A 14,051-nucleotide genomic window follows, 5' to 3' on the forward strand; every position below is an offset into this window, starting at 1 on the left:
TGTTGGAATTGATCTCAGAATGATTCCCTCGCTTCTTTGAATCCCTTAATTGTACTGGCCTTCATTTGGCTTGTGTTATTGTGTGGTTCTTTGACAGTTGTTATGATATTAAATGCAGGTGGGAAAGGCTTTGTTTGATGGTCAACTGTTGGATGTTTATTTTACCCGATCTTTCTATAAGCATATACTGGGTGTCAAGGTGACATACCATGATATTGAAGCAGTTGATCCTGATTACTACAAGAATTTGAAATGGGTGTTGGAGGTGAGTGTTGATCGACAATCTTCACTCTCTTTTGTCCTTGTTCTCTTTAGAGGCTTAGACGCCATGTAAAATATAAAGGTCATGGAACAGTGAATCATGAATTATCTACTGGATAATAATCTTTTACGGCCCCGTGTTTTTTTGTAACCTTGTGGATGACACTACTATCTCCCTTCTATTTATAATATCATTTCGTTTGCGTGGCTTTGTTTTTTACATGAATCACTCAGTTGTTCTACCCTTGTATGCATATAACAGAATGATGTGAGCGATGTTCTTGACCTGACATTTAGCATGGATGCTGATGAGGAAAAGCACATACTTTATGAGAAGAACGAGGTAAATGAACATTTTATTTTTGTCCATGATGTTTTCTTTTTGTGCATAAAGGCTGGAAAATTTCACTTGTTCTTTAGAGTCTTGTCAAAGCTTTAATCATCTTTCATATTATAAATTTTTTGGGTGATATTCATATTTATTTATCCCATGGTAGATTCTGATGTGCTCATTGTTGATTGATTGGTTCGTTTCCTCTCAATATTGTGAAACAGGTCACTGACTATGAGCTTAAACCTGGAGGAAGGAACATAAAGGTCACAGAAGAAACAAAGCACGAGTATGTAGACCTTGTTGCTGATCATATTCTGACAAATGCAATCCGTCCACAAATAAATTCTTTTCTAGAAGGTTTTACTGAATTAGTACCGAGAGAGCTTATATCCATCTTTAATGACAAAGAGCTTGAGCTGCTCATCAGTGGTCTTCCAGAAATTGATTGTGAGTTGCCTTTCATCACTGGTTAAATTATGTAGTGTGCTTTGATATCCTTCTAAGCATTAATAAGCATCAATTTCTTTTCAGTGGAAGACTTGAAGGCCAATACAGAATATACTGGCTATACTGTGGCGTCAAATGTCGTTCAATGGTTTTGGGAGGTGGTCAAAACTTTTAACAAGGAAGACATGGCAAGATTTCTGCAATTTGTGACTGGAACATCAAAGGTGATTTACTGTGAACATTGTTAATTTTCATACTCTACTCTTGTTTTGTTTGTAAAAGTATGGTGTAAATGGTTGTGCTGTTGTAGTTGTGTGTTTTGTTTTTTGTTGGCATAGACTTATAGTTTAAGCTTGTTGGTAATCAGGTTCCTTTGGAAGGTTTTAAGGCCTTGCAAGGCATCTCTGGTCCTCAGAGGTTTCAGATTCACAAGGCATATGGAGCTCCGGATCGATTGCCGTCGGCTCATACATGGTGAGTTTTGTATGCAGTTTTCTTTTCCATATGCTACAAATCAGACGGCCATCCCATCCTAATTTCTTTTTGCCTTTTCCCAATTACTTTCTACAGCTTCAATCAACTAGACCTTCCTGAGTATACCTCTAAAGAACAGCTTCAAGAACGGTTGTTACTAGCCATTCATGAGGCCAGTGAAGGCTTTGGTTTTGGTTGACTTTTATCCTTCTCCCATATCTTTGCACAGCAGTTCTACCATTATGTCTTCAACCTGTCATGTGGAGGTATTGTTTTCATTTCTTCAAAAATTTCGATTTTTTTATTTATTTTTTCGCTCTTAAAAATGAGTCAGTTACGAAGAGTTCCCTGTTTTTCAGATGATGATGAATGTGACTCGGCTGGGCAGTTATTTATTTTTGTTGAGGACAGGCAGCATCGAATGAGGAAATTTATGATGCTGTGTTGATGTGTTAAATTTATTTTGGTGCTCCCTCAGTAGAAATGGCTAGAATATAGTCTTCTCTTTTTCAATCTCTCTATAATTCTGCCCGGGGTTAGTTTTGGGATCTTAAAATATTATTGGATGATGGCCTTCACAATGTACCAATCTTTTGTAGTAAGCTCCAATCGCTTTTTTTGTATGTGGCCAAACAGCCTTTCGGTAGTTCTATAGTTCTTTCCTTTAATAAGATTTGAGGATGTACATATTCTGGAACTGGATTACATTATAAAAATTTGGATTACATGGTCGATATATTCTCAAGTATGAGTTTTAAATCGTTAAAGGAAAGCATGCTAGAATTATTATTTGGAAATAAAAATTATGTCGTTGAATTGGGGATTACTGAATCCATTAGTAAATTAAGAGCAATGCTACTTGGTTAGAATATTATTATTTTTGGCCAAATAATAATAATTTATATTCATATTTATAGAAATTCTATATAAAAAATATAGACTGGACCGACTTCAACGCCACCCGCGAACTCACCCGCGTCCTCCTCCTTCACGACCACTCCCTCCACTGGCAGATCCCTGACGGCCACCTCTGCCCTACTGTCCCCAACAGGTCCAACTACATCCACTGGCTCAACGACCTTCTCTCTTCTCACATCATTTCAACCAACCTCGTTTCTTCTCAGCAAGGGAAGGTCAGGGGTTTTGATATTGGCACTGGCGCCAATTGCATTTACCCACTTCTTGGCGCTTCCCTTTTTGGTTGGACCTTTGTTGGATCAGGTATCTTGTCTTTTTCTCAGTTTTTGGATTATTTTGGTTTTTCCTGTTTATGCACATTATGTGTTTGATGAAATGAAAATGCATTTTGTAACGCAACTTTGTTTATACGAAGATGTGACTGATGTTGCAATTGAGTGGGCCACCAGGAATGTTAACAGTAATCCACATATTGCCGAGTCGATTGAGATTAGAAAGGTTGAAGACAACGAAAAGGCTCCGTGTCTTGAAGGGTTCCATGATGGTGGAACCATGATAGATATTTGCCAAGAGGTAGGGCCGTCTTTGCCTTCATTAGCTCTTCATTCAAATGTCCATGAGAATAAGAACTATGATGGACCCCCCATACTTCTTGGAGTAGTCAGGGATGATGAGAAATTTGATTTCTGCATGTGTAATCCACCCTTCTTTGAAAGCTTGGAGGAAGCAGGACTTAATCCGAAAACTTGTTGCGGTGGCACTTCCAAGGAAATGGTTTGTCCTGGCGGTGAGAAGGCCTTCGTTGCTCGAATTATTGAAGACAGTGTTGTGCTGAAGCATCAGTTTCGGTATTACTTTTCCACATAAGAAATATCATTCCGTCAATGTTGTTTTACCTGTAATAAAATCATGCTCATTTATTTTGATGTGGTCATAGGTGGTTCACTTCAATGGTAGGCAGAAAATCAAGTCTCAAGTCCCTTGTTTCAAAACTTTGGGAGGTTGGTGTCACCATAGTGAAGACGACTGAATTTGTCCAGGGCAGAACATCCAGATGGGGGCTTGCTTGGTCTTTCTTGCCACCCATACAGAAGCCATCGATTTCTTTGCCTCAGAAGAACATGTCCTTCATGCTTGAGGTATGGTATATTCTTTTTCAGTCTGGCAACTGTATAATTATTACAGTGACAAAACTAAAGAAATTTTCCACTTGTGTTTCGTCTCTGGCAGATGTCTTCCTTTATTTGAAATAGATGCAAAGTTGTCTTCAAATGCTTATCAGTTGAGCCTATACCATATATTGTTGCATGTCTTACACATTTTGCGTTGCACCTAATTTTAGATTACATGAATCAAATTTATTTTTCAGGGTCTTCCGCGCCAACATGGTGCCATTAATGTCTTGGAAGCTGTAAAATCTTACTTCTCTATGCATGGCCTGTCATGTACACTGAATACCTCTGCTTTCACAGTGGATGTAAGACTACTTCCTCTAAGTCTCAGATTTTGATTTGGTTTCCTTGTGATGGCTGTGCCTGTTAAGCGTGATTGCATTTCAATAGGTTGTAGCATCCAAAGATGAATGTGATTCAGTCTTGAAGAATCATTCACCTGTTATCAATAAATCCATCAATTTTCAACCTACAGGAGAGACATCAAATGGATCAAGACTAAATTTATCTTCTGATAGGTGGAGCCTTCGTATTTTGGTATGATTGCTTGTTCACTGGCTTTAAAAATGATTTGATTGGAAGAAGTGACATTAACCTTACATTATTTGATCCGTCTAATAGGTTTTTCAGCAGATCCCTGGGACACTGTTAGTGAAGGGTTCATTGCAGGATAGAAGTAGCCCATTATCAGGTTTTTTCACTGGTCTTAGTTTCCAATTCGTATTGTTCTAAATAAATTTCTCGTTGTTTTAGTGGTATTAGTCTCTAGCCGACTCTATAAATGACTTTGGAGTTATGCGTTATTTCCCTCTCTTGCTGAAAAGCCAGTGGTCAATTGAAAGGATAAATTTTATGAATGAGTGCTTCCTCTGAATTATATAAACACGTTCAATATTATTATTTTTCCGTGCCTTCAATGGATTTATCATCTTTTATTCTTGTGCGAGTCGGCTCCTCACATGATTTGCAGTGTTGCAGCCTTCCTATGGGTTGAGTGAATAAAAATTATTTAGCCTTGTGGTGTTCTCTTTGCAGGGATGTTTGCAGCTATATTCCAAAAACTGGAGGAAGCTTTGCGCCATGAATTTTGTACGAAATCAGCATAGGAGTTTTATTGCTTGCCTAGCTTATTATATGGGATGGTTTTATTGGATATGATGATAAATTGTGGGATGATGGAAAAAAGTTAATGAATGCTAATTTCTATAGTTCAAGGAAACAAGCGATGGTGCTGTTTGGGTGTAAAAAGGAAATAGAGAGACAATCATTAAGGATTTTGTTTAATCATCTTTAAATGTATTTTGTGCACCAAACCCAACAAGAACACTATCCACTTGGTTTACAAGGATCCTATAATTTTCAAGTGTTATTATCCTATAATTTTCAATAAAACATTCACATTTGTTAAAGCTTTAAAGTAGTAATAGACAAATTAATCCAAATACTTTAATTGGTTTCTTTATATATGGTTAGTTAATTGTCTATGGACCGTGTTTTCGGTACTCAATAAATAGCACATATGAATAGATGATATAGATCGAACGAGAATTGGCTTTCGTCTGGTATAAAATATTTAAATATAAAATTATTTATATTTTTAAATTTTTTTTTGAAAAAATCACTTAAAACAAATCTTTTGATAAAAGTTTAACCAAGCAAGCCCAAAAACCTAAGAAAGTAAGAAACATGGCTTCCACTTCCACTCCCATTTCCCAGGTCACAATTCTGGGAGTTTGGACACTAGAGCTCTGGTGACTGAGGATTTTTGTGGCTTCTGTGGTCTGAAGAAGTAACAACTGCACTGATTTGATGAACATGGTGCTGGCTTCGTTCCCTGTATACCCAAAACCCTTTGCAAGCGTTAGAGCAGAATTCCACACACAGCAATCTTCTTTTCTCAAGTTCGCACCTCATTCCTATCCTCTTGCAAGCAAAATCCTTGTTAAGAGTAATCATCTCATCTCTCTCTCTCTCTCTCTCTGCTATATTATGCTATTTGTTTTTGCTGTTCATGTGCCTTGCATGCCCTTCTCTCTCTCTTGTTGATTGAGTCTTTTTCGGCTTCCACACGCTTCAGAACAAGCAAAATTTTTTATCCTTTTTCTTTGCAAAGTAGCGATTTTTATGCGAAGGCTTGTTAGAAATTCTCCACCCAATAGGATGCAATGCAGTTTTTTTATGTGGGTTAATGTATAGCACAAAAATGTATAGGCAGCTGAAACTTAGTCATTTGAAGGAGTATTATTAATGTGGTGGATATCTTGCCTAAATTGTTGGAGTGGTTTTTGATTGGCCCCTGATAAATTTGTGAGTGTTTGCTGACATTAAATCATAGTGGGCAAACAGATGTAACGGCTGATGGATTTGTATGCATGATGTTAGGAATTGAATTGGTGATAATTACATGCAAACTTCTAATCTTTTCTTTAAGCTTGTTAGAGTGATCTGTATGCAAGGTTGTGGGATCTCTGTCTTTCACATTTGTACCCTTCCTTTTAATAAATCATTTTATCTTATATGCTTTCAACTTCTAGACAGATGGGCTTCCAGTAACACAGTGAAACATTATGTTATCAAGTTCTAAGCTTCTGTTTAGGTTTAATCTACATAATTTTGAGGGATTATTTGGTGGAGTCTTCTGTAATCTTTTCGTATGCCTTAAGTAATTTTTTTCCTTGTGATATCTACATGCTTCAGCACTTTGTTTCTTTTGGAGCCTTAAATGTACTTTATAGTAACTTCAATTTGTACTTATTTGGAGGCAGATTTGCCATATAATACTGGTGAGACTACTTTGCAAAAGGAATTTTCGAATTTTGGCAAGATAGCTGAAGGTAAGTGCATTTCTCAACATCCATATTGTAGGATTTGGAATTGAGCTCGGTACTTACCTTGACTCTTGTATGCACTGCAGTTAAGGTTGCTAAAGATGTAAAAACGAAAAGATCAAAAGGATATGCTTTTATTCAATACATGTGTCAAGATGACGCCATGCTTGCGCTAGAAACAATGGATCAGAAGGTTCAAAATTTTACAACGTGCCTCGTCCTAAGATTATAGACAATGGCACCAGAATGTGCTTGTCTAATTTATTTATTGTCGGTTGTCTACAGGATTTTTATGGTAGGACGATTCATGTAGAAATCGCAAAGCTTGGCTGGGATGATTATGGTGCACGGCCAAGGACCTCAGGGCCCCAAAAGAAATGGACTTTGCCAGAGCCAGAGCAAGAGGAGGTGGTAGATTGCTGGTACTGAACTAAATTTTCTGAATCAGTGAAGTTTCTGAAGATTGAAGAAGCTAAAATGTTGGAAGTTGTAGTATGCTAGGAGGATGGCTGTTGATGCAACAATTTCAGTTCATTACCGATCATCTTGGCATAAAATAAATGCTATATCTTTGAAGTTATTGAAGATCATTTGCATTAACTATATTTTGTATAAAACCATTTAAGGAGTGGGATATGTAACATGTTACAAAATGGGTGTGCTTTTCAATAACACCTTAGCTTTTTGATGTAAGGACTAAGGAGATTATTTGAGATCAAAACAACTTATGTTAGGTTTGCTCTTTCTTTTGTATATTATGAGCCTCTTCAAACACTCTTTTATTAAGTAAAGAGGATTGTATTTTTTGTTAATTAAACAAATCTTAAATTTTTACTTATTATATTTTATATCAATGGTTCAAACTTTTGGATTTAGGGTAGTATATTCTTTAGGTATAGGGCTTAAAATATAGGATTTGTTGTATTATATATATGTTTTTTTTCATTTTTAATAACAAGTTAATTTTCATTAAGTCTTGTACACTCTATTTTTTTTAGAATGCTTAGCATTTGCCTATGTTATGTTTGACTTATACCATGATCACTAATTCACTATTATTTCGGACATAAGTTAGTCTAGTATGGCTATAAAAAACCAGTATACCAATCATTTTTCTAATAGAAAACTCTTGCATCATTTGAGCTAACCTTTAATTGTTAGCCTTTTTCCAACCTAAGACTATTGGTCATTGACATAATTACCTAACACTGGCATCAAATTATAAAAGATTATTAAGGATAAAAGCAACAAAAATCATATAACAAATTGAAAAGAGGGACTACAACAACAACAACAGGTCCACTGCTAATTTCGTGCACAAAGGAGGGAAAGCATTTTTTGTCTCTATTTAGCTACTAGGTATTACAACGATGATGATGGATACAATGCAACATACACACATTTATGTAAGACAAACACTAATAATTAATTAAATACAATTATATGGTATGAAATTAAATTCATAGTATCCATAAAATGATCCAACTACTGACCTTAATATCACATAACATGCAAATGAAGTTTTAGAGCTTCACGGAACACTAGAGCTTTTGAGTAACTTGAACAAAATAACTAATGTTTTCATTAATATTGCATTCTATTAATCAAATTAAGAAATGACAAAACAATTAACACTGTCTACAGTACTTTCATTGTCCATCAATAAAATAATTTAATTCGTCAATATTATACATGTGAATGTACTTGATTGAATTGGAACAGGAGCCTGTTAAGATGGAACACCTAGCACTATTTTTTTTCGTGAATTGTGATAGCTTAATTCTTAGAATGCCCTGAAGATACGGTCAGCATATGAATGAATATGAAATGTGATATTAATTGCTTTGCCATCAATAATGCAAATCAATTAGAGAAAGCTTCTACTTCAAAAAATTGAAAGATAAAGTCTGCCATAGCTCAAATTAGAATGGTGGTTGTGATTCACCACATGAAACTTCTTACCATCTTTTATTGTATTCTATTGTGTAATTTAAACAGATCTGGTCCTAATAACTTGCAGCCATATATTTCACATGCATTATATCTTATCCTATTTATATAATATTATTGCCCTCTTTCAGGGGTAAAATACACCTCATTGGATCAACTTATGCTAAAAATTAAATACCACCTTTTATAATCATTCTAGTAGTTAGCTACCTTAACAAAACTAAAAATGTTTACTGTCTTTTGAAGGGTCTAATGTGTATTTTTCTCTATAAATATGTAAATCTATTTTCTTATCACTATTCTGCTATATATGTATACTTTCTACGTCCACTTTAATTAGTTACTTCATGATAAGTGACTAATGATCCAAATTCAGCTTATACCTATATAAAATTAAATCCTTTTTTTTTTTGCTTTGAGAATTTAATTCTGACACTTTTAATATATGTTGGGAGTGTGTAGCTCATAGCAGCAGAAAATTGTTCGGTGTGCAACATAAAATTCAGAAACTGTGAGCAGATAATGGCCAAGAGAATGGAAAGTGTAAGAAGAGAAGAACCAAGGCATCACATTCTGGACCACAATAATTCAACACTTTAAAGAAAAATAATTGCCTTGAGGGAAAAAAAATAGTTAAAATAAAAAATAAAATAAAGACTACAAGCTTACAACTATTAGAGTTGTTTAAAGTTTAAACTTTAAAAAGGGGTTTAGAAGGGTCCAATATTTTCCATGACACACTATACTTTCAATCAACATGGACTTGACACGTGGCAACTCCATGCTTGAGAATTTATTTTTTCATAAGAAAACATACATGTATGTTTCTGAGTATATAAATAAGACATGATCCTTGCTTGCTAGGCCACTCTGCTTCTACTTACAAATCAGATTCTACCTTAGCCATTCTTCCTCCTTCAATTTTCATTTCATTATCCTTTGCATTCTTTTTTTTTTAACTTAAGCTCAAGAACTTCCTTTTGTCTACATACAGAAGGGGAAAAAGGAAAAAACAACTTAGCACCATTTTGTGGTTCCACATTGGCTCATACACATTTGTGAGAAATGGAAACCATTCACTGGTTTTTTATGCTATGGATTACTATGATTCTACTCTTCAACCATAACAACATTGGAAATGTGGAAGGAAGATACCACCATCACACAAATAATCATAAGAGAAATTCCCCTGTTTCTTCTTCCCCTGTTTCTCCTTCCCCTGTTCCTACTAAGCCCCCTGCTTCTGATTACTCCCCTGTTCCTTCAACACCTTCCACACCTTACCCCAATGATCCTCCTCCTCCAGAGTCTGCTCCGGACGGCATCTTTGATTTGAGGTCGTTCGGAGCAGTTGGTGATGGCTTAGCAGATGACACAGCAGCATTCAGGGCAGCATGGAAAGCTGCTTGTGCTGTTGAGTCTGGTGTTGTTCTTGCTCCAGAGAATTACTCTTTTAAGGTCACTTCAAGTATTCTCTCAGGTCCATGCAAGCCAGGACTGGTACTCCAAGTAAGAACAACAATGCTCATAATAGTTACTGTGATTTTAATCATGTATGATTAAGATTAATGTTAACTAACAAGGTTTGAATGTGAGTAGGTGGATGGTACATTGATGGCACCAGATGGACCGGATTCATGGCCGGAATCCGATAGCCGAAATCAATGGCTTGTGTTTTATAGACTTGATCAAATGTTACTTAATGGCACAGGAACCATTGAAGGCAATGGAGATAAGTGGTGGGATCTCCCCTGCAAACCTCACAGAGTATAACCATCTTTCCATATTGCTGATCAATTCAACTATTTCGAGTTCAATTGGAAAACCCCATTAATTTCATTTTTGGATTTTCAGAGTGCAGATGGAAAAACAACTTCAGGACCATGTGGAAGTCCTGCTGTAAGTAATCCATTACTCAAGAAAATTTAGTTATTTACAATTGTTATCTTACCATTGTTTGTTTTATAAATAGATGATGAGGTTCTTCATGAGCAGCAACTTGAAGGTGAGTGGTCTGAAAATCCAGAACAGCCCTCAGTTCCACATGATTTTCAATGGCTGCCAAGGAGTACAAATAGATAGGCTATCCATTTCTTCACCCAAACTCAGCCCCAACACTGATGGAATCCATGTTGAAAACTCTAAGGCTGTCGGAATATACAATACCATGATAAGCAATGGTAATCATGCATATAATTAAAAACAGCAATCTTCTACTTACTATAATTATACAACTTATTACGATAATAACATTATTAATTATTTGACTAATTTTGAGCAGGTGATGACTGCATTTCAATTGGACCGGGCACTGCAAACGTGGACATAGATGGTGTCACTTGTGGTCCTAGCCATGGGATTAGGTACATACTTACCAGTTACCAATTATTGGTGATTACTAAAATAAGTGCCACCTAATCTGATTCTCATTGTTACTAATCATGTGTTGTATTACAGCATTGGAAGCCTTGGAGTGCACAATTCTCAAGCATGTGTGTCCAACTTAACAGTCAAGAACACCATCATAAAAGAATCAGACAATGGGCTAAGAATCAAGACATGGCAAGGTGGGATGGGATCAGTGACAGGTTTGAGATTTGAGAATATCCAAATGGAAAATGTTAGGAACTGCATCATCATAGACCAATATTACTGCTTGTCAAAGGAATGCCATAACCAAACTTCAGCTGTTCATGTGAATGATGTGTCCTACAAGAACATTAAGGGTACCTATGATGTTAGGACCCCTCCTATTCACTTTGCTTGCAGTGACACTGTTGCTTGCACAAACATAACACTCTCTGATGTTGAGCTTTTTCCATATGAAGGAGAATTGGTTGATGATCCTTTTTGTTGGAATGCTTATGGGACACAGGAGACTTGGACTATACCTCCAATCAATTGCTTAAGGGAAGGTGACCCTGAGACTGTGGCCGACCCTTCTGCTTTTGAATGCAGTTAAATCTCTTTTAGTAACTGTCTCAAGATAAAGACATTTTTTTTGTCTTATCTTTGTTTCAATCGTCTCAATATTTTTATATTTTCTATCTTGAGACAGTTGATATTAGAAATGTTAATTTGAGTTTTGGTTGGTCATAGAAGACATATATATATATATACTACAAGTATAGAAGTCAGAGAGCCATTACTATGTGTTGGTGGTTGTGGTTTCCAATTCCATATTAAGAATTAGGACTCGTCCCCATTTGGGTGTTCTTATCCCATATTGTGAGATGAAATATAGAATTGTTATAGTCCTCTTTTGGGACTCTTCTATTGTAATAGCTTGATTCAACATTTATATATATATTATATGGTTAGTATCATGTACACTTTTAGTTCCTTGACAAGATTAACTTCAGATTTTATATTCACGATGCCATCAACGTTCATAATTTAATATCTATAGGAACCTGTGGTGGCAAAATACGGATTGTTAGTACATCTTTACATATTACATTATATATAAAATATCATATATAAAATATCATTTTCATAATTATTAATTATAACTGGATCTACACAATGATCCTGTTCAAAGTGAGTTCTTGTTTGTGTTGTGTTTTGACAATAGCATTAGCATAATTACCGATCACCATGATCACAAGTGAATTTCTGACATGCACAATACTTGTGTTTTGCAATCTCGTGAGTGGTGAATATTCAAATTCGTCAACTCATACATGTTTTCTGGTTTATATGAGGAGATATCACCTAGCACCATATAATATGTTTAAATCCAAAGGCAATCTTGTGGATGTAATGGAGTCCATTCTGTGCACACGTGGGTTTTCAGTGCAATTGTGTCCACATGTTTTTTACAGCGCTGGCATAACAAAAAAGAATATGCATGAATCCTCTCAATAATATACAAGCATGTAAGTTGGTGGGGGCACAAAAGATGTTGAGTTTATGTTTTATAAAAATTAATTAACTCCATTATTGGAAGCCTGTGTATGTGAATTAATTTGTTCATATAATACACTTGCATGGTAGGAGCTCATCTTTTGTGAAGAAATAACAACAAAAGCCACAGAATAAAACAAATAAAATTGAAATCATTGTGGTAAAACTAAAACATGCATATGAGACAATACGAGTTTACACATACTTAACCATATCCGTGACACTGCCTTACTAGAATAGCAATAATATTGTGACATATCCAAATTAAGATTCAGATTCTGTTATAGTATAAGTGTATAACACAGTCAACAAAAGGATACATTATATTAAGTAGTGTCTATATAAAACATAACATTAGAGAAGAGGGCAACTCGTACTTAACCATATTTAGATTTGTGAGATAGCAAAATAAGATATGATATGATATGATATGATATCAAACTTTGGTGAAGCGCAAGTAGTTTTTCCCTGAAGGGAGATCCTTAGTTTCAAAACCTTGAGGGAACATGTCCTTGGCTTGTTGATCAGTAACACTTGGCTGAATGACAGCAGGGTCCCCTGGCTTCCAGTTTGCTGGTGTTGCAATCTTGAACTTTGAAGCCTTCTGCAGAGACTCCACCACCCTCACTACTTCATCCATGTTCCTCCCTGTTGTTGCTGGGTACAGAAAACTCAGCTTCACCTGAAGATCAGGCCCCACTATGTGAAGAGCCCTAGAAGGTAGATTATTGCCACTGGAATCTTTCTCATCGGGGTCCACCATGTTCAGCTTCTTGATTATCTCTCTCTTTGGGTCTGACATGATTGGGTAACTCACCTTGCAACCTGGCTGCATTATGCATGCAATAACTAAGCTAAGGGAATTCATTAAACAACAAGTATATATTGAAGGTAAATAAATATACTGACAGTGAAGGCTTCAATGTCTTTGATCCATTCATTGTGGGATTGAATGTCATCGCATGATAAACCCAATAGCTTCACTCCTCGCTGATTAAACTCTTTAGCATACTCAGCCATTTTCCCAAGTTCCGTGGTGCAAACCGGGGTGAAATCACCTAATAATAATCATGCATGAATATGGATAGTTATAATATATGAAACAAGAAGAGCCGAGAATATATGTATATACCAGGGTGAGAGAAGAGGATGGTCCATGAATTAGAACAGAAGTGGTGGAGGTTGATCTTGCCCTGGGTGGTTTCAGCTTCAAGGTCAGGGATTGTGTCTCCAATGGTAAGGCCTGGCATGATGATTGGAAGAAGAGATGAGGAGAGAGTTGCATGTGTGTTGATGTTGAATATAAAGGAAAGAAGGTAGTCTGCATGAAGAGAACGTGGCATGATTGTGGCTATGGACGTCACCCTTTTCTTGCGTACATGTCACTTGCAAGTTGCAACTCTCACACTTTTTCAACCAAAAAGTAAACGATTTTTACAAAATTTGAATTCCGTTGCCGGGACTCGAACCCGGGTCTCTCGGGTGAGAGCCGAGTATCCTAACCAACTAGACTACAACGGATTTGTTAGCTCAACTTATATTAATTTTATTTACTCATAAAAACTAAATTCGTCTATTCCTATTTTAGTTTTTTGAAAACTTTTTTCTTTGATTGGCTATTTTTTCTCTTTGTAGATGTAAACGTGATTCTATCATCTAATTTCTTCTCACTTAAAAATTAAAAATTTTAGCTTTTGTATTTATTTTTTGTTAAATTATTAATTAAAAAAATATTTTTTATCTATTAATTATGTTTTTTAT

General features: G+C 35.8%; 4 protein-coding genes and 1 non-coding gene across 6 annotated transcripts; 3 read left to right on the forward strand and 2 right to left on the reverse strand.

Annotated features, from left to right (window-relative positions):
- Nucleotides 2,456-12,238, forward strand: LOC107631485 (methyltransferase-like protein 16 homolog; the record flags this gene model as incomplete). Of its 2 annotated transcripts, XM_016334943.1 has the most annotated exon segments (7): nt 2,456-2,737; nt 2,850-3,282; nt 3,372-3,573; nt 3,804-3,911; nt 3,997-4,143; nt 4,228-4,297; nt 4,642-5,014. In XM_016334943.1, coding segments are annotated over 7 exon segments (1,313 nt in total), but the record flags the coding sequence as incomplete, so codon positions are not given.
- LOC107631484 (glycine-rich RNA-binding protein 4, mitochondrial) lies at nt 5,255-7,187 on the forward strand. Its single transcript, XM_016334942.2, has 4 exons — nt 5,255-5,554; nt 6,372-6,440; nt 6,521-6,627; nt 6,720-7,187. Exons 1-4 carry the CDS (start codon nt 5,416-5,418, stop codon nt 6,861-6,863), a joined length of 459 nt encoding a protein of 152 aa, XP_016190428.1. The 5' UTR covers nt 5,255-5,415; the 3' UTR covers nt 6,864-7,187.
- On the forward strand, nt 9,238-11,714 carry LOC107631483 (polygalacturonase At1g48100). The gene is made up of 6 exons (XM_016334941.2): nt 9,238-9,893; nt 9,984-10,151; nt 10,239-10,283; nt 10,357-10,564; nt 10,666-10,747; nt 10,842-11,714. Exons 1-6 carry the CDS (start codon nt 9,450-9,452, stop codon nt 11,344-11,346), a joined length of 1,452 nt encoding a protein of 483 aa, XP_016190427.1. The 5' UTR covers nt 9,238-9,449; the 3' UTR covers nt 11,347-11,714.
- On the reverse strand, nt 12,528-13,584 carry LOC107631482 (1-Cys peroxiredoxin). The gene is made up of 3 exons (XM_016334940.2): nt 13,423-13,584; nt 13,200-13,348; nt 12,528-13,119 (listed from the first exon to the last, which is right to left on the reverse strand). Exons 1-3 carry the CDS (start codon nt 13,538-13,540, stop codon nt 12,727-12,729), a joined length of 660 nt encoding a protein of 219 aa, XP_016190426.1. The 5' UTR covers nt 13,541-13,584; the 3' UTR covers nt 12,528-12,726.
- TRNAE-CUC lies at nt 13,739-13,811 on the reverse strand. The gene has a single exon. It is a non-coding gene; the product is annotated as a tRNA-Glu (tRNA).

The sequence above is a fragment of the Arachis ipaensis genome, chromosome B03, assembly GCF_000816755.2.
Source record: "Arachis ipaensis cultivar K30076 chromosome B03, Araip1.1, whole genome shotgun sequence".
NCBI classification, from domain to species: domain Eukaryota; kingdom Viridiplantae; phylum Streptophyta; class Magnoliopsida; order Fabales; family Fabaceae; genus Arachis; species Arachis ipaensis.